The 20,496-nt window shown below is 40.3% G+C and overlaps 1 protein-coding gene across 1 annotated transcript in view; it reads left to right on the forward strand.

Moving 5' to 3' along the window:
• Positions 1-20,496, forward strand: part of LOC125447373 (histone deacetylase 9-like) — a 737,956-nt gene that overhangs the window by 616,328 nt on the left and 101,132 nt on the right. The window contains exons 23-24 of the mRNA XM_059654559.1: positions 4,240-4,359; positions 4,637-4,734. Coding sequence (XP_059510542.1) covers positions 4,240-4,359; positions 4,637-4,734 — 218 coding nt within the window. The remainder of the gene's footprint in view (positions 1-4,239; positions 4,360-4,636; positions 4,735-20,496) is intronic.

Consider the following 20,496-nt stretch of genomic DNA (forward strand, 5'->3'; position numbering starts at 1 on the left):
TATTTTATGTTATTGGGCCCTTACGAAAATAGAGAGAGTAAGGACCTGGTACCAGCCATAGTCCAGCACTTTTCCGATCCTGTCCTATCTAGGGATCTGCCAGAAAGACTGCTGACTCAGGACAAAAAGCTTTGGTCAATGTACCTCTGATGTTACTGCATAGCGTACACAATGACAATTTTCAAAAGCCCTTTCACAGCATGTTTCTACTTTCTATTGCAGCCACCCTTTCAGTGGGACTATAGGTGTAGTGAAAATCCAATGTGAAATTGAAAAAAGATCTGGAGCCTACAACATATTGCAATGCCCAATATGGTCAGTTTAGCAAAACACCAGGCATTAGAATAAAATGTTCAACATATCTGATTCTGGATGTAACAGAACTGCCTGACCTAACCACTCCAAATCTTTTCAACACATTGCATATCATATCCGATATAATTATTGTATCAGCATTGCCATCCTTTAATATTTTGTAAGATATTCATTTTAGTAAGATTGTAAATGTTTTAAATAAGCACATTGTTGCAGTGACAGATTCAGTGGTGACCTTTTACGTATGCAAAGGAACTCTGGCGTGCATGTGTAAGAGCTATCAGTCCTCCCCAAAACAATTAAGGATAGTAGGAAATGAGTAAGAAAGTTGTAATTTACTTGAAGGTTTTGAATAACATCGTAAACCACAAGAGCAAAGTCCAACTAGTTTATGGATGTCATATGAACCTGAGATTAAATTGCATCCTTTTGCTTATTCACTGGTATCTGTATTGTTTTTAATTAATGTAGACTGTGATCAAAAATAATGAAACTTCTGTTGATGACAGAAAATTGCGCTGCTTGAAATATGTCCTCACATCTTCAGAAATATGTTGTTTCGTGGTTCATATTGTGAAACAATATGGTGAACCCCAGGAATGAATAAAACCAATAACAGAATTTTAGTGTTTAGATAGCCGTCAAGTCTCAGAGCTAAATTCTGACAGTTTGTAAAATTCATCTAAATCATTAATATGCTTTGAAATAAGAATGTAAGAAATAGGAGCAGGAATAGACAATTCAGTCGTTAGCCTGCTCTGCCATTGATTTGGTTGTGGTTGATCTCATCTCAGCCTCAACTCCACTTTCCTGCCCACTCACAATAACCCTACAAACATTATTAATTAAAAATTTGTTTATCTCCTGCTTAAATTTGTTCAATATCCCAACAGGCAGATTCCATTAATTTCTAATTCAACATTGCGAGTGTCAACAATAGTAATAATTAATAACAGCAAAGTATCCAATAACATTAAAAATGCCAAAATCTGATTCACACATGAGAAAGAGGCTACCAATCAGAAAATACAGAATAAAAGGAATATATAAATATTTGTAGAGTCTTATAAGATGGGGATAAAAGCAATGAAGGGAGTAAGGCATTGAATTACAAAAGTGTGATTTGATTGCATAAAGCTCTGTGATTGAAAAAGGGATAGCAGCTGATGTGGAATGGGTAGATTCAAAAGTTATTGGGGATGGACTCAGATGTAAGATAAAAGAGGTTATGGTGAGGGGGACCAGTGATGTCACAGAGGGGTAAGATTTTGAATTCAGCAGATTGGGAGACTGAAATATATTAGCTATCTATATGAAAAAGTATAACAGAAAAATGGGACTTTGTTTTTAAGATGAATGCAATGGAGTTATCAACAACTTTCTGTTAATTCCATTACTTATTTACACAATATGTATCAAATGCTCACATGGAACTGAGCAGAACATGAACAAATTTCGAACTTAACATTTCTTCACATATTTAATTTAATTTTTAAAGTTATTTTTTAATTCTTTAAAATAAAGGATACAATTGAGCCATTGTTGGCACATTGTTCTGATCCCCTTTCTCGAGGAGGGATGTAGTTGCACTGGAGGCAATTCAGAGACGACTTACTCGATTGCCATACTCTGGGGTAGTGAATTCCAGAGATTTATGATCCTTTATGGGATGTAATTTCTCCTCATGTCTGTTTTAAATCTGCCACTCTTATCCTAAAAACATGACCTCTCGTTCTAGATTGCCTCAGCAGGGAAACATCCTCTGTACATCTACTTTGTCAATCCCCTTTAGCATATTATATACCTCAATTGGATCACCTCTCATATTCTAAACTCCAGAGAATATTGGCCTAATTTGCTCAGTAACTCTTTATAAGGTAAACTCCTCACCTGTGGAATCAATCGAGTAAGTCGTCTCTGAATTGCCTCTCTGATGAAGGGTCTAGGCACAAAACGTCAGCTTTTGTGCTCCTGAGATGCTGCTGGGCCTGCTGTGTTCATCTAGCCTCACATTTTATTATCTTGGATTCTCCAGCATCTGCAGTTCCCATTATCACTGATCCCATTTTTCTGTTATACTTTTTCATATAGATAGCTAATATATTTCAGTCTCCCAATCTGCTGAATTCAAAATCTTACCCCTCTGTGACATCACTGGTCCCCCTCACTATAACCTCTTTTATCTTACATCTGAGTCCATCCCCAATAACTTTTAAATCTACCCATTCCACATCAGCTGCTATCCCTTTTTCAATCACAGAGCTTTATGCAATCAAATCACACTTTTGTAATTCAATGCCTTACTCCCTTCATTGCTTTTATCCCCAACTTATAAAACTCTACAAATATTTATACATTCCTTTTATTCTGTATTTTCTGATTGGTAGCCTCTTTCTCATGTGTGAATCACATTTTGGCATTTTTAATGTTGTTGAATACTTTGCTGTTATTAATTATTACTATTGTTGACACTTGCAATGTTGAATTAGAAATTTATGGAATCTGATAAATGTCTAACCTGTAGCTTGTTTTGGACACATTGTGAAAATTGTAATTACTTTGTAGCTGGAAGAAAAAGTGACACAACTGTAGCAAATGTCAATAATAACATTCTTGGTCTGCCTGAATTGCTATTGAGACAACCAAATATGCAATGTCGACAAAGACACACAGTCTGTTTGGATTACCAAGCAGACCCTGGGCAGACTTGGAAAAGTCTTAGTGTGTTTAAAGTATAATGTACCTCTCCATCAAACATTTAAGTCCAGTTTCAGTAATATTACATACAACCTTTTCTGACATTGTTACAATTATGTTAGGCTCAAGGGTATTAAATATTGATAAATGGATAAACTATTTTTGACTGTCCTGACAGTTCACAAGGTGATTTGATAAGCTAGCCAGTGAAAAGAATGCAGAGGGAAAGCTTGGTGTTAAATGATAATCAATCCCACCTGTAACTGATTCAAATAGTTTTTTTTAACAAGTGATAAATCATATCATCACTATTCTGAATCCTAATCCAGGAAAAGAGAAAAAAAATCTTTTCATAACATTTATGGTCAGTTACAAGATAAAGCACACCATCCTCAATGCCTTACAAGCGGCCTCAATATGTTTTTAAATGTTTAAGGTCATTCAAATGATCTGCTCAATTGAAATCTTCTATTAGGGAAGATTTTTTTTACAGTAGACAATAATTAGATAGGGAAAGTACAAAAAAATTACAAACATTCCGTCATTAAGAATATGTACAATGTGATTATGAGAAACTGGTCTAACCCTTTCAACAGCTGACAGCTCTTTACATGGAATGAACCTTATATTAAACTTGCATTTTGCATCACTTCCTCTGTAAGCATTGTCACTTCCTTGTAGGTCTGATAATGGCCTTTCTGAAGCTTCCAGGATAGCTGTACTTGCTGTAATAAATCTCACTGAACATTACATTTGAAAATTGAACTTCCTGTTGATTTCAAATTCGCATAATTGTCATGCTCTAAGGACTATATTAAAAAGTACAGTTTTTGTGCTGTAACACTTGGCTTTCTTTAGAGCCTAATTCAAGCAGCTAATTGACCCTGAGGGGTTATGAACTGTTGGCAGTTAATAACTCATAAAATTCTTGCATAAAGTACGATACTAGATTCTATCACTGAGACAAATAGTACAAAGACCCAGGGTATAAATATCTAAATGTAGAAAAGAGCTGGAATTTCTCAGTGACTGTTCTTCTGGAGTCTCCAGGGCATGTTTGCTATGGTTTCCTGACGAGAGAAACAAGCTTAAAAAATGAGCACATTAAGGAGTAATTTGTTTGAAGGTTCAGGAAGTTTGTGAGGGGGAGGAGGGGAAAGGCAAAAGTGACCTTTAAGCAGGAGCTGGACATTATTACATTTGTCATTTGTTTCCTTTCACCTTTAGGATGTTCACCATGGTAATGGTACACAGCAAGCCTTTTATAATGACCCTAACGTGCTTTATATTTCCCTCCACCGTTATGATGAAGGAAACTTCTTTCCTGGTAGTGGAGCCCCAGACGAGGTAGGTTGCATTTCTCGTCGGCCTCTTTTATCGTTCCAGTCTAATTGCATTGCATGATTATTCCTAATTAGCTCATTCTTCGCTGCTGCACTTTAAATTGCTGTGGATTGCAAAATTGTCCACTGGGACTATGTCCCAGCACAGACCAAGTGCATGGCCCCAACTAGTGCTTGTCAAGCATTGTCTGGCTGATTTGGGCAAGTTCTTTGATGTTAGTTTCAAAGCTATTTTATCTGAAAATATATATTTTTGTTTCTTGGTGCCGTTCTGTTTTCAGGTTGGAAGCGGCCCTGGTGAAGGCTTCACAGTGAATATTGCCTGGACAGGTGGTCTCAATCCTCCTATGGGAGATGTCGAATACCTTACTGCTTTCAGGTGTGTTCCCACTTGTAATGATTTTTGGTCAAGTTCAAAACTAATGCACTGTTTTAAAATGCTTCACATAGAGAACATTCAAAAAGTGTACTAGATTCAACCTCAAATCAGTTCAGGTTAATGAGTTCAAATTTATACACTTTGGGTTCTTTCGGGGGAGAGGACTTTCAACCTTCCTCACACAGGGAATGAAAAGACCTGGTCACATAAACTTTGCATCTCATTCTTGTAGATTGTGTAGGATTTTAACCATGTTACCTCCACACTACCCATGTGTCCTCAAAGTCAGCTTTCCCTCCGAGAAGTCAGCCTGATCAACAGTGGGCTTGGCTTTCAGTGGGTTGGGGGCCCCAGAGGAGGGTCCTCAGAGTCAGTTAGGCCTGAGCCTTGACCCAAAGCATGGGAGGGCTGCAATTGCTGACTTGGGCAGAAAGAGAGAGCAGTGAACAGGGAATTTTGTGATGGAAGGGCAAAAGTGGTGGGGTGCCAGAGGCACTGAGGCGCAGGATGAGATGGATTGGCAGGAGGCTGACCACCTCAGAGAGGAGAAGGAAGGTTGACAAAATGGATTCAACAAACTTGTGAAGCATACAACATCACTGTAATATTGAAGTTGCCAACAAGTTGATTGCCACGTGCATGTGCACTTGTCCTGCTCCCCACTGCTTTAAGTTTCTTAAAACAGGAAATAGGTTGGATTGGAAGCTGATTGGAGTTGGGCTTCAGATATTTAACATCATCATCTGCAGCTTCACCCACACTCATCCATATTTTTAGGGTTGAAAATTCTGCTAAGTACCAGCACAGTAGCAGTTCTTTACACTCACCTGCAGAACTTCACCGTCTCCCTTGTTTTCAGTATCCAGTACTCAATATTCAAAATGTGTCCTCACCAGAGCATCATATCATGTGATCTCTATTGTCCGGGGCTAGAATTCTTCTGAATTAGTGATGTAATTCAGTGTCTTCTTAATTTTCTTGATTGCTGTACCACATTTCTTGAACATGCTGTGTGTCAAATCCAGGTCTTCTATAATTTCATCCATAGAATGTTCAATATATTCCAGTATTAGATATATTACTCGTGTTTCTTTTCTATGTTCATACTTTGCACTACAAATTAAATTTCATATGCCTTTATTTGGTCACTGTGATATTTTGTTTAGCTCATTCAGCATTTTCTGATCTCCTCCTTTAATTGCTATATCCCTTCTAATTTGGTATCATTTGTAAATTTAACTAATTTGCATTGGGTTTCAAAACTCAGGTCATTGATGTAAATTGAAAACAGAGATAGACTGAACACTGAGTCCTAGGGCATCCCACTCGATATTTGACCTCCAATATTCTCTCTAAACAGTACCCATTGTTTCCTATCCTTCAGATAGCTTTTTATTCAAACAAATGCTTTGCTTTGAATTTCCAGAGCTTTGAGCTAAGTTACCAACTTTTCATGCAATACTTCATCAAAAGTGTTTTGAAAGCCTTACTACGTAACATTGTAGGGTTTATCACAGTTAATTTGGGTTCTTGTTTCATTAACATATTTACAAAGTTTGGGCACTCATGATCTTTCCAGGCAAGAGGCCATGTTAAGTGCTGCTTAATAGGGGTTGTTTTTTGTCTCAATCCATTGAACTATTGATTGACTGTATGCTGTCTTACAAAATGTGCATGATGTGTACAAAACATCTGTAAAAACATACTGGCTTACAGTCCAACACTCAGATGAACACATCATAATCCTAGTCTAACATTATTGTGCACTTAGGTATCAATCTTCCTACTTCAGGATAAAGCAGCATGTGTTTGAAAAAAAATGTCAGAATAGTGGTGAGTAAGGATAAAGCATGATACAAATCCAGTGGGAACTGCGCACAAAGATTTTTATTTTAAGATAAAGCAGACTGTTTCAAAAAGAAAAGATACTATACCTGAGAGAATATGTTTTAATCAGTAAATTTTAAGTTTGAATGATTGGGTGTGATGTCATCTGAGCCATTTGAGTGCGTCAGGAGCTGTTCATGTTCTCCCAGACTTTTCTTTGCCTTATAGCCAAACAACTTATCATTATCAACCACTGTTATGAAGTTAGAAAATGCTACAATAAAATATACTAGATACATTTACAAATGCTTATTAGTAGATTTAATCACTGGTACTCTGATTAAGCCAATACTCAGCCAGATGCTTGAATGATAGGCGTACTTTGAAAGACTACGATGAAATTTATTCAACAGAGCAATAAACCTTGGAATTAGATTTATTATATGCATTCAAGGGTCATTTTTAATGAGTTTATTTTAGAACCTTGTGGCAAAGAGATCAACTAAGGAAGAACATTTGTGATTCAACATTATACGTGTGCTGGCCTTGCAGCCAAGCTGTCAATAATTTATTTTCAGATGATTTCAGCAAAGCTGTTTGAAGATGTTTGAAATTTCTGTGCATGCAAATATTTCAATCAACCTGATAATTCATGTGTATCTATATTAATGGTTATTTTGTTTTTATTTAGTATTAACTTACTGCCACATCTTTTCTCGGCATGCCCACCTTGAAGAGGTTCTGCTCCTCCCTCCAACGGAATTTCCGTTCCACATTTTACAACTGTCTCTCTCTCTTTGGGATCTATCCCCACTATCATTTACCCCCCTCCCCAACCCTATCTTCTGCATATAAACTGACATTTTCCTATCTATCATTAGTTCTGAGGAAGGGTCACAGAACCTGAAACGTTAACTCTGATTTCTCTTCACAGATGTTACCAGATATACAGAGTGTTTTTCCAGAAACTTCTGTTTTTGTTTCTGATTTACAGCATCCACAGTTTTTTCAGTTATAATTTAGTATTAACTCACTGCCACATGTCTTCTGAGAATGCCTATCTTGAATAAGTTCTGCTCCTCTCTCTAATGGGATTTCTGTTCCAATCTTTCTAACCGTTTTGTCTCACTTCGGGCTGTATCCCCACCTATCATTTATTCATTACTCTGTATTACATAACCCTCTGGTTCTAGTTGTCACTGGTTTGCTATATATTTCCTCCACCTTGTGGAGTAAATATTTCTTTATGGTAATGTCACCCTGCATGTACAATGAAGCCATAATAATGATTTTGTTCCCAATAAGGCTTGATAATTTTTTTTAAAAAAAGATTGTATTAAAAATATATCAACTATGTTCATAAGTATAGGTATGCAATTGCAGTTTTTGTTACGGTTACCATTGCTGGGGAATAGGTGCCAGTTGGGTGAGCTGGGCAGGGTACCAGCTAAATGGACATGTGCACAGGCATTGAGTAGGCAGGTCTATGGTGGTGTTGCTGCCAGCACCAGCAAGATTGGGTGAGGCCAGGGAAGAATGTTGGGCCCAATAGGGTCGTGTTGATTTAGGATGTTGAATAGAGAGGGGCAGAGTCCGAACAGGATTGGGTCAGGCTGGCCTTGGAGGCTGGTGTTGGCTCTGACGGGATCATGTTTGGGGGGCTGGGGGGGAAGCGCACTGGTGGACAGTGAGATAGGGCACGTGTCTGGACTGGCACAGCAAGGGGAGGGGGTTAGTTTGGACCCACCAATGGAGAGTGGAATATTGGTCTCATACGTCAGTTTGGGGTTTAGTGGTGATTTGGGGTTCAGTTTAATAGTTACATGGGAGTCAGAGAAGGTTTTGGATTCTGTCATTTTTCCTGGGTACCTATTAAGTTTAGTTAGACCAGACTTTCTTAATTCTCTAATGTCAATAGACTCTTCTGAAAGGTTCTTGTTACTAGGGATTTTTTTTAAAAATTCAATTTCCCAGACAATTGCCACAGAGATAGCTGCATTCGGGATTCTAGGGTACAATCTTGCAGCTCCATGGTCATTAGAATACCTGGAAAAATTTCTGCAAGATGCATCATAAATGAACAGCCTTCTCCCATTGTCCTTAGTGCAAAGTAGAATAAACTGTCAGCAGTCGTGTATGTGCATTTGCTCCCAATCCAGACAAATGGTCAGAATATTTGAAGGAAATGTCCTCAGGAGAGCCACTATGTTGGCCCATGAAGCTGCTAGTGTTTTCAATGTGTAATGATTTTAAAGGTAACTTCAATAAGTTTAAGGGTACCAAATTGTACTCAGATCATAATTTGTCTTTGGCAAATTGATTCTGTGAATATTTTGATCAATTCATCAATTGATTTTAACATGGTCAGAAACCACACAACTCCAGGTTGTAGTCCGGCAGGTTTATTTGAAAACACAAGCTTTCTGAGCCTTGCTCCTGCTTCAGGTGTTAGTGAAAGAGGTGGTATCAGACACAGAATCTATAAGTAAAAGATCAAAAGTTTGTTTAATACATTCTCATCAGTGGTGTGACCCTTTGAGCTTTTACTTATAAATTCTGTGTCTGATACCACCTCTTTCACTAACACCTGAAAAATTAGCAATGTTCAGAAAGTTTGTGTTTTCAAATAAACCTGTCGGACTATAACCTGGTGTTGTGTGATTTCTGACTTTGTCCATGCCAGTCCAATACCAGTACTTCTACATTATGAATTTAACATGGTTACAGAGATAGTAGGAACTGCCGATGCTGGAGAATCTGAGATAACAAGGTGTAGAGCTGAATGAACATAGCAGGCCAAGCAGCATCAGAGGAGCAGGAAAGCTGACGCTTTGGGTCTAGACCTGAAATGTCAGCTTTCCTGCTCCTCTGATGCTGCTTGGTCTGCTGTGTTCATCCAACTCTATAATTTGTTATCTCATGAATTTCACATGATTGTTTTGATGTTATCCTGGGGCACAGGTGCAGGCTGCAGGGACTAGTATAGAATGGAAACTCCCTTAATGGCACTGGTTTTAGGCCTGGGATATTTAAAATCCTAGCCTTCAGCACCAGTGTTTAAGATCGACTCCTATATTACTAGCAAGAGCAAAAAACTTCCACAGGCATGAATGAGATCTCACATGCCAAGAGGTTGACACAAACATCTCAAAGGAACAGAATCTGTCTCAAAGGCAAATTGTGAATGAAAGGGTAGGCAAGTGTATCAGAGGAGGGAATTTGGGTGGCAAAGTTTCCTTTGGAACAATCCTATTCCACCTATTTCAGAAGTTAAGGTAGTAAAAATGTAAATAAACTGGCTGGTGGAGCAGGTGGGCATAGGGCAAGTGAAAATTTAATCTAGAAAAATGTGAAGTGATATACCTTGGTAGAAAAATTAGCAGAGATAACATAAGCAAAGAGCAAAAATCTCAAGGAAATGCATGAAAAAAGTGACCTGAGGGTATACAGACATAAATTGGTGAACTTGGCAGGGCTGATTGAAAAAGTCATTAAAACAAAGCATACAGGATCCCGAGCTTTATAAATGGAGGCAAAAAGTAGTACGTTGAATTTGTAAAATATTGTAAAATGCTGTATCAGTATCCAATCTCAGCACCACACTTTAGTAGGGGTATTGGTAAAAAATAAGGACGAGAGAAGTTTTAGTCACATGGATCGAATTGAGAAGTTGGGGTGGTGGCTCTTAAAGAACAAAACATGGAGAACTTTTGCATCTCATTCTGGTTCCGTCATGTAGGGTTAACATCATGTATTATGACATTATACAGCCCCATTATTTGTACACTATGTCAGGCATTCGGCTTCAAGAATAAATATGAAATTCAACATATGAACTTAGGCCTTTTGTGATCATTCTATGTGAATAAACTATAAAACTAACTAGTTAAGAATGTTTCTTAAGGTAAACAATAAAATTAATGAGAATAATAAGGAAAATTATTTGAACAAGCATTATTATCATATTTAAATATCAGAGGCAGGGGGTATGTGTTTTAATTAGCAGGTCCTCGGGACATTGAATGACTACAGGCTTTCTTAAACAACCACGCAAACATACTGACTAGCTGCCTGCAGCCTTAGGGTCAGGCCTGAGATGAAAAAGATAAGATAATTGGCTCTAATGAAATCCAGAAGGTTGGAGCTTTCTTTGGGCAGAGCGTGTGGAAGTCAGCTTAATTCAAACCAGTTCAACTCTGAGCCCACTCCTGTGACTTTGATATCGTTTGAAGTTATAAAAGTGTTTGGTGCACCATTAGCCTGCTGGGCTCAGCCTCCTTGGTTACCTTAATTACCAGACTTTACAACCGACTTTACTGCACAGGAAAGGAGCCATTATATGTTTCATCAACATTGGCTGTTTTCAGATTTTAGGAAAAGCAAGGGTAAAGGTCGCTACGGAAAAAAAAAGATGGGGATAAATGAACTGGTTGAAACCTTCTTAAACTTGTAACAAAAAAAATTATTGCACCGTTACACATCAGATTATTTTGTGTGCCGTGCAAACAACTTCACATCACAGTGAACCTTGTGAGAGTTAAGTTGGAATTATTTTGTCTGCTATACATGAACTTCACCTTCCAACATGACTTTTTGAATATTTTCACAAACATGCACCTGATTACCTCATTAGTGACTGTTCTTACTTTGTCTGTTCATGCTCACTGAAGTGGAAGGAGTTCCCCCCCTAACCCCCCCAACCCACCTCATTTATTGTTCTTTCCGGTGACAAATGCATGCTGCGAGATCAGCCATACATTGTCCTTTCTGCTGGCAAGTGATAAATCACTATCCATTTATGTGAAACATTTTTTTCATTCTTTAAGGTACAGAACTGCACCAAAGTAGTCAACTAGAGCTTAGAAATTAGGCTTATTCTCCCATTTTGTGCAAAAGTTTTTTTATTGAGTGAGATTTATCACACCTGGTCCACCAAGACTTGTGACTTTTGTCACAGTCTTCCACTATTAACGTCATTCATTAAGCATCCAAATTCTACAGCACCCTTCATGTGGAACCACATGGCAGGAAAGGAGGAAGTGCTCACCGCTACCTGGATTTTCTGGCATTCAATCCACTGCTTCTGTAACTCAGTTGACCAGATGGCTGGTTCATAGGGCAGAGCAAAGCCAACATTGTGGGTTCAATTCCCACACTGAATGAGGTTTCCACGAAAGACCTTCAGATAGGTGTTTTTCTCTAATGAGAGAGCAGCCTTATGGTCTGGTATGACTGTGGTGATTTTACCATGTATAAAGTCCAGCTCCAAACCACGTGAGACACTGCAAACCAGAAACTGTTCCTTACACTGTGGAGCTTGACTGATGTCACTGAGCTCCTGGCTCTGAAAGGAAACCTAGCAGTTTGCTTCACTAGCAGGGATCTGAAGTGCTGTTAGATGGCTGGAGGAGAAGGAACACAGTACATTATCTTGCTGACTGCCAAAGGAGGCCGTGCCGTCAGCCTAATCTAGCATGTACTGAGATAATGCCCTGGGTCAGTGGTGTGTCATGTACAGAAAGAAACACACAGCCATGCAAGAAAAAGGTCAATGATCTTCTTCACTCCAGAAGTCCAAGTACTGCCATCTCTTCTTTATTACCTAATACTCAAAGGGTCATATTTCTGCCATTACACATGCATGTCATCAATGTTCATGGACTATAACTTGCACTATTGCAAGGAACATATCCACCCAATAACTCTCATCTACCTCACCCTCCCAAACTACAAACACTTCCTGCTCTCCGTGCTTCCTATTCACTTACTGGGGCACCAAGCCACTGTGTAAATAAGAATCCCTACTCCAAAGGAAGAGAAAATTGTTGAGCTGGCTAGAGAAGAACAGGGCTGCTCATGTTGAGACAAAGAAATCTCAATGGCCGCCTAACCCAGAGAGCTTTGTTCAACTGCACTGCGATCCTGCCTGATTAAAACCAGCACTAACTCATTCTTGACATACTCAAACATTTATTCCTCTTAGGCAGCTAATACCTTTCTTCTGTTATACAGGCACTTGCAGCACTCAGCAAACATCCACTGACAAGATGCCCATGCTGGAGTCCTTCTGTAATAAGCCATACTGAGGCCCATCTCAGGTACATTATCAAACAAAATTTGACATTAATATATTAGGGAGATGGCCTGAAGCTTGGTCAAACACTGACCACTGCTCTTGGTACCACTGCTGATACTGCAAAGCTGTCAGCATCTCGTAGACCAGCCATTTTAAGGCTAGACTTTCTCCTGGATATAGGCAGCAGTCTTGCCTCATATAAGTGAAGGCGTGTCAGTCAAAAACTTAAAGCATAGTGAATTGGCCCACTGGTGGTGGGTTCTCCCTTAACAAAATAGCAGGGAGCCCAGTCTCAGGGCATATCCAACCTAAAGTGGTTTGAATTTAAACTCGAGGTAATGCTGTACAGAGGGCCTATGTATATGTCGTTGCGCAGGTCGCTGATGGGTTTCAAAGGAAATATTTGAAAATGTTGCAGATGTTCCAATTACTATCTTCTATTGTTGTCTTGATTCACGACCCCATTCCTTTAGATTAAACAATTGTTCCTGTCACTTTGTTATTTAACAACATCAAGTGAGTGAAACAAGGGAATTAAGGGCAGTTAGGCTAACTTGTTGAAATTACAAAAGCCTATAACTAGGGGTTGCACAGTGGATCAGTAGTTAGGACTGGTGCCTCACAGCACCAGGGAAGCGGGTTCATTTCCAGACTCGGGCAACTCTCTGTGTGGAGTTTGCAATTCTCCCTGTGTCTTTGTAGGTTTCCTTTCATAGCCCAAAAATGTGCAGATTAAGTGGATTGGCCATACTAAATTGACCAAGTGTCCAGGGATATGCAGGCTGGATGGATTAGCCACAGGACATGGAAGGATAGGGTTGGTGGGTGGGATGTTCTTCAGAGGGTTGGTGTGGACTTGATAGGCCAAACGGCCTGCTTGCACACCATAGGGATTCTATGAATAGAGTAACTGAGCATCTTGGCATTACTTTTAGCTGATAGAGAGAACAATAAGGTTCTGAAAGTGATTTGTCATGTTTAATGATCCTGATCACAACTTTTTGTTGAGGAGATTAAAGTAGCAAATAGGAGAAGGCCCATGGATTTCAGTCATGTAAGCCTTCCATTGGCAATTGATATAGTCCTGTGTCTGAACCTGTTAGCAAAAGTTGAAGATCATAGTATTGAAGACAGACAATTGTCTTGGTTAGGAAACTGGCTGAGCATCAAGAGACAGAGAGTAAGAATAATGGGCTAATACTCTGATTGGGAGATTGCGACTAGTGATGTCCTGCAAGGATACATGTTGGGACCTCAAATATTCACCATATTTAGTAATGACATAGGAAAAGGAGCAGGCCATTTGGCCCTTTGAACCGATTCCACCAGTCAATGAAGAGCATGGCAGATATGTGATCTAACTCCCAATACCTTCCTTTGGTCCATATCCTTTAGTACATTTGGTTAACAAAAAATTACTATCTCAGATGGGGCAGCATGGTGGCTTAGTGGTTAGCACTATAGCCTCACAGTGCCAGGGACCCGGGCTCAATTCCAGCCTTGGGTGACTGTCTGTGTGGAGTTTGCACGTTCTCCCCATGTCTGCGTGAGTTTCCCCTGTGTGCTCCAGTTTCCTCCCACAGACGGAAGATGTGCAGGCTAGGTGGATTGGCCATGCTAAATTGCCCGTAGTGTTCAGGGGTGTGTGGGTTATAAGGGGATGGGTCTAGGTGGGATGCTCAAGGGGGTAGTGTGGTCTTGTTGGGCCAAAGGTCCTGTTTCCACACTGTAGGGAATCTAATCTCAGATTAAGAATTAACAACTCATCCAATATCCACTGTTATTTGTGGAAGAGAGTTCCAAATATCTACATCATTTCTGTGTAGATAATGCAAAAGAAAGTTACAGTACAAATCCACATTTGTCAGTGGCACCATGATAACGGCATTGATGAGCTTTGTAATTTGAAGCATAAAATTATAAACAGTCATAGAAAGTTTAAATGAAAATGCATATCTATGGAAAATAGATTTTAAATATGAGGTCACCCACTTTGGATGTGGAAAGGTTAGAACACGGCTATCAGCCAGTGTACTGATTCTCTGGCTCCATTCAGCTATTGGGACCTTTCCTAAGAGCTGCATTCATTAGGGTTCTCCATTCACAACAACAGGTAGCAAATTGACCTTGTAAATGGCTGCTTAAGGTCAAATTTTAGAGTTTGACTAGGGTTTTCCAGTTGTCATTCAGGTCCCTGCAGGCAACAGAGATACAGCAAAGCTGAGACAGCCTCTTGGTCATGTACAAAGAGATGAGTGGTTGAAGTAGGGCCCTGTTCTGCCTCTTTTCAAAGACAGCTGCATAACTCCTTGTGGAGAGATTCCTTCATCACTCCTCCATGTTCGTGGTCTGATTGCTGGATTAGTTTATATTCTGAATTCCATTTTAGATGGACCTTCCTTCATTTACCTATTATTTCATCATGTATTAAGTTTCAGTTGGAGATAGTGAAACATAAATGATTCAAGCAAATACTTTTATGAAGTTGGTCTAATAAGGTTATGATAAATTTGACATAGTACTTGGGAGATATGTAGTGTAACAACATAATGATGTGTAATATAATGTGACAGTGAGACCGTGTGCTATGATCTGTGAAGACAGAAGGAACGCTTTGTAGCGGAGAGAGAGATATACTTCCGCTGTTAATTATGGCCCAAAGAGGAAAGCTTATACTCCACTTCATACACAGGAGGTGCTGGTATGCTAGGTGATGGAGATAGGTGCCATTCCTTTATCAGCTGACTGCCGCAGGAACTGTGTCACTAGACATGTGAGATAACAGTCTGGATCAGCACTTGAAGGACACCCAGCAATACAGGAAGAAGTCAATGTTCCACAGCACATCAAAAGGGTGAATTCTGTAATTTTCTCTCTGCAAACTCACATTGACACCCCACCACTCAGTGTACAAGCTTCTTGCCAATGCTCATAGATTATAACTCCCACTATTGCATGCATTGGGTACAACTATGATTCTCAACCACCTTATCATCCCAAACTACTAACCCTCCCTGCCCATAGCACTTCCTGCTGATTCACTCGGGATGCCTTATCACTTCTCCATTTCACTGATCATCATTCACTTCCACCCACTTCCATCACACTCAATCCCTGTCTTTGCCTTATTGCAGAAAAGAATGGCCCCTAACCAGGCCGAGAGAGACAGGATTGGCAGGTGGACATCAGGCTTCCTATTCCTATGAGGATAAGATTCCAGCATTTCTCGGAGAAGAGCATGAGCCTTGAGCTGAGTTGGGGAGACCTTAATGGCCAGCCAACCCTTTAAGTTATATTGTGCAGCACTGCTTTCTTTATCACCAACACTGTCACCAACATTATCAACATTACCAGCAACACTAACTCATTCTTAATCTGCACGAGCTTTTAACCCTCTCAGATGACTAATTCAGTACCTTATATAGTGCAGCCTTCAGCGGCATCCAACAAATCTCTGCCAAGAAGAGGCCAGTGGCAGAGACCTTTAGCTCCACTTCAACCTGTGAGAGAGTAAAAGCCACTGAGCCCTCAGAGCACACAGCAGTAAGGCTTTCACTGGCACCCTCCACCAGCTCAGGTACTTTCCAGTCAGTGATTATTCTACCTTTGTTAGATTCAGAGATACGAGCCGGTGAGCACGTCATCACTGACACATCTCCTTAGCTGGTCAAGGAAGAAATGTCCAGATCCTTAATACTTAGGGGACCGGGAGGAGAGCAAGCATCTGCTCAGCTCCAGGATGAAGTTCATCCCATGATCTCAGCCATTAAATGCACAAACAGGGCACAGGAACAAGAGGCAGTTTTGTCGGAGCCACTCAGTAAAGCTGAATCAAAGGATAGAGGAATTCAGCGATGTTCCACCACCCCATGCTGGTTCTGGTGCATATGCATTTGTATGCTTCCATAGAAGTTGGCAACTGCCATTGACAGCCAAATTCAATGAGCTCAGTGTCTGCCAGTAAAGCAATTGGACCTGCACTCCATTGCTGTAGCCTTGGGTGCTTACATCTATGATAAGGCAAGAAAGGGATGAAGGGTCTTAACCTCCCTTTGGAGGTTCATTCACTGTAGGAGATAGGGTGGTGACAGTAGGTACTCACAGGGACGAGGAGCTACACTCAGGCCTCTTTGAAGATTTTCCTCAGCACAGCCCTGAGGTGTCTGGCCCCTCAGTTTCACCCTACATATAATCCCAAAGTTTGCAGGAGTCTAAAGCAAAGAGATTGAGTCTGCATCTGAGCAACTGTCAGCAGGCCTGGGCACTCAGTGCCCAAAGGATCCCATGGGATCAGTATTCTACACCAACTGGCCAGAAAGCAGAGCAGTGTCCCAGAGCCCAGCTGTGGATGTTGGAACTGCAAATGGACAGTGTGGGACACAGAAGAGAAAATTTACTGGTGGCATAGGTAACATATCATTTTGGAAGAACTTTCCATTTTCTAAGTTTATATTCACTTAACTGCTATAACATCTGCTGCCCTATAATGTTCACTGCCACTCCTGGTTAAGTTACAGCCATGTGCAAGATGAGCACGCTTCAGGAAACCTAAAGCTGAAAGAAGTTGCCATCGCCAGCCTTGCTCATCTCTGACAAGCAAACAACTCTTTGGCTGCAGATATCCAGAGACATCCGGAAACCCTGAACTGTGACATTGAGGACGCCAGCCACAACAATCTCCATGTGAAATCTGTGGTCAGATGATCTATGGACAATATTAGAAAAGAAAACAAACAAGTTTCTCAAAGGAACTTCTCACAGCCGTTATAATGAAGTGTTAGGTTATACCGTCATACAGAGTGGCACGGAGGATTCCAAAGGGGGTCATTGTCATGATTATATGAGGACCTCTGAGGCACGTGACATTAGCCATTTTTACTTTTCACAGCTAAAATTTTAAAATTATATTGAGAATAGAATTCAGCTATTAAATCTAAGGATGGGGTTTATTGCGCATTGCTCCAAAAATGGCATGATGACATTGATAGGGGAAAATTCAAGATAGAAGACTTAATTTGTTCATCTTCCCTGTGTTTCCATTGATTTATCCCTGATAGGTCACACTTAGCAGATCCCCCAGGTTCACTTGGCAAGACAGCTGAAAGAGTACCAACTAATCCCTGGACTGATGGCTCCAAAGTACTCTGAGTGACATCTATAATCCCTAGGCTGGTTGCGCTTGACCTACAGGACCGGCTATTGTCCAATCCCTGACTCTGGCCAGACCAAGTGCCTGACTCACCACAGTCTACTGGACTGGAATAGGCTTGACTGAGAGTGGTAACGGTCTCTTACTGATTAATCCCCCCACCCTCCCCGCTTTCACTAATGACTACTCCGGTTTGACTTTCAATCGCTGCTATTTGTTTGAAGCAGACACATTGTGTTTGTTACTTGAACTGTGGCATGTAATGCTGGCGTGACTTCGATAGAGCACAGTGCTGCACAGCGTCATGTCCACCCCCTCAACTGTATAGTGCTCTATACCATGACAAGCTGCCTGCCTGCTCCTATGAACAATAAGGAATGCAAGCCACAGAAGCTGCCCGCCTGTAACTGATCACTGAAGACTCAATGCATATGATGCAATATGAGACACACAGAGGCTGACAGCCTGTAAGTCAGTGCAGGAGTCAGTCAGTGTACCCTAAGAAATTAAGTGAAATAGTCAGAGGCTGACAGCCTCCACATTAGTGCAAAGTGAATGAGCTCTAATTAAACAAGCTATGAGCCGTAATAAGCAACCTACACAGATACATGTGTGTTCCCACGTTTGGTGACCTGGTCGAAGCATGTAACCCCTAGGTGTCCCTGAGCATAGTGGAGATGACATGTTTGCACGAAAGCCAGGACCAACTGTCAGCACGCTGCTGCTGCCAGGTACCTGTTCTGAGTTGAGAATTACACCATCTATTTTCTCGTGAAGGAAAGGAAAATTGGAAAATGTTAAATAAAACAAGTGGGGTATTAATGAGATTCATTTGCATGGAAGTAAGATAGTAAGGAAGCAACATAGACAGAAATTCTGAATTTGCCACTTAGAGCTGAAGGGGGGAATAGCAAAACACCTTCTTGATGCCCAGAATCTTATTTTTATTATTTTCTCCATATATCCCCATCTTTCTCACCTCTGCTCACGCGACATCAGGAAAGGGAAAACTGTGTCCAACATTTCAGATCACCCACGGTTTTATTGGATTCCAGAACATTCTTAAGGAACTAAGCTTTCATGTTGCTAAGAACTGGATTTGGTATGAGTTGGGATGCGGACAACAAAAATTTGGATGAGCTTAAATTTATGAAGACTGATAGATAATTGATTGGCCAGGACGACATTAGAATAGTCAATTGAGGGAACAAAGAGATGGATGAATGTTTCAGCAATTGATGAACTGGAGCAGAGTTCAGCTTTGTGCAAGTTATTCAGAAATGTGCTTTGTTTATAAATAAAATTGTGACATACTTTTACTCATGAAGGCAGATCTCTTTGCATAAGTATGTTTGGTTAGTATTGCAATCATTACAAGTGTTTTGTTTAAATTATTCCAAATGACACATAAATTGAAATGGAAGTATTCAACAACTATCTGTATTCATATTTCAGATAGGATGTAGGGAATCAGACTAATGTTGTTAATAGTACCATATCTCCTGTGAATGAAGGGCAAGATTTCTTTTAAAATTGAGCAAAGTTTCCTACTTCCTGTAACCCTTAAAGGGGCTGCTTTAAATTTAATGTAATAGGTTCCCACCCAGGTAAAGTAGCTCAGACCCAACCCTCTGTATTAAATAGCTGTTGCACTGATTATCCTGAAAATAAGTATTTGAGGCCCAAACTTATTTTTTGACAGTTTTAAGAGCTGCTCCACCAATCCTCTCCTTGCTACTATTAGTTTGATTGTTCTCTTCAAATACATTGGACTGAATTATACACTTCCACCGTTTGGGCCATCACCCAGCCAGCTTTAATTTTTCAACAGAGAAGCCTTTAATGATCATCTAGCAAGGCCTCTGCTCCATTACAGGAGGACTTCCACACGCCAAGATTGTCAGCTATATGGATACCGACAAGTCTGCAGAGCTGGTAGTGCCAACTGGTACAGTGGCCACTGCTGGTACTGCAAAGAAAGCATCAAATAAACATTCATCCCCAGGTGACTCTGGATTCCTGCTGGGGAGAGTGAGCGACTTGTTGGATAAGGGTAACAGTGTGGATATGGGGAGGGAAATGACGGGCCTCTTATTGTCACTGCACCACCCACCCATCATGACACACACACCCCATCCTCCACTGGCCAATAAGCTGAAAGGTCAAAACTGTGCTCTACATTTGGCAGAGGCCTTGGGCCAACATTTAGGTCTTGGATGGGCTCCTTAAGTGGGCATTAATTGCCATCCTTCCCCATCTATGTCACCATAAGCAATCTGATTAACATCCCTTATTCCTCTGCATGAGTAATCAGAAATCAATCCCTGCAAACCCAGCCTGGCACATACCATTCTTCACAATGCACGCACACAGTCAGTGAGTACTTTGGATGAACTGTCAACCACAAATTTATCCCTGCAGTCACTATGTTTTATGACGTAATGAATTATAACATTTTCAATACAGGACTTATCTTCACTACCATTCATGCTGGCATATGCTTTGACGGGACGGTAAAGGTCTTTGATCGTGAGAATTTTAGAAAATTAAGGAAGACCCATAAATATCTGCACCTCGGCTCTGCCTGGGTTAAAAGGAGATTATTTTGTCAGTTTATCCTGCCAGTTGAAATAGAATCAGTAATTAAGTTGCAAATAGATTGATGTCTAATAGTAATAAAAATGTTGGTACAGCTTGATGTCAATAATGG

This window comes from Stegostoma tigrinum, chromosome 2 (assembly GCF_030684315.1).
Source record: "Stegostoma tigrinum isolate sSteTig4 chromosome 2, sSteTig4.hap1, whole genome shotgun sequence".
Taxonomy (NCBI): Eukaryota; Metazoa; Chordata; class Chondrichthyes; order Orectolobiformes; family Stegostomatidae; genus Stegostoma; species Stegostoma tigrinum.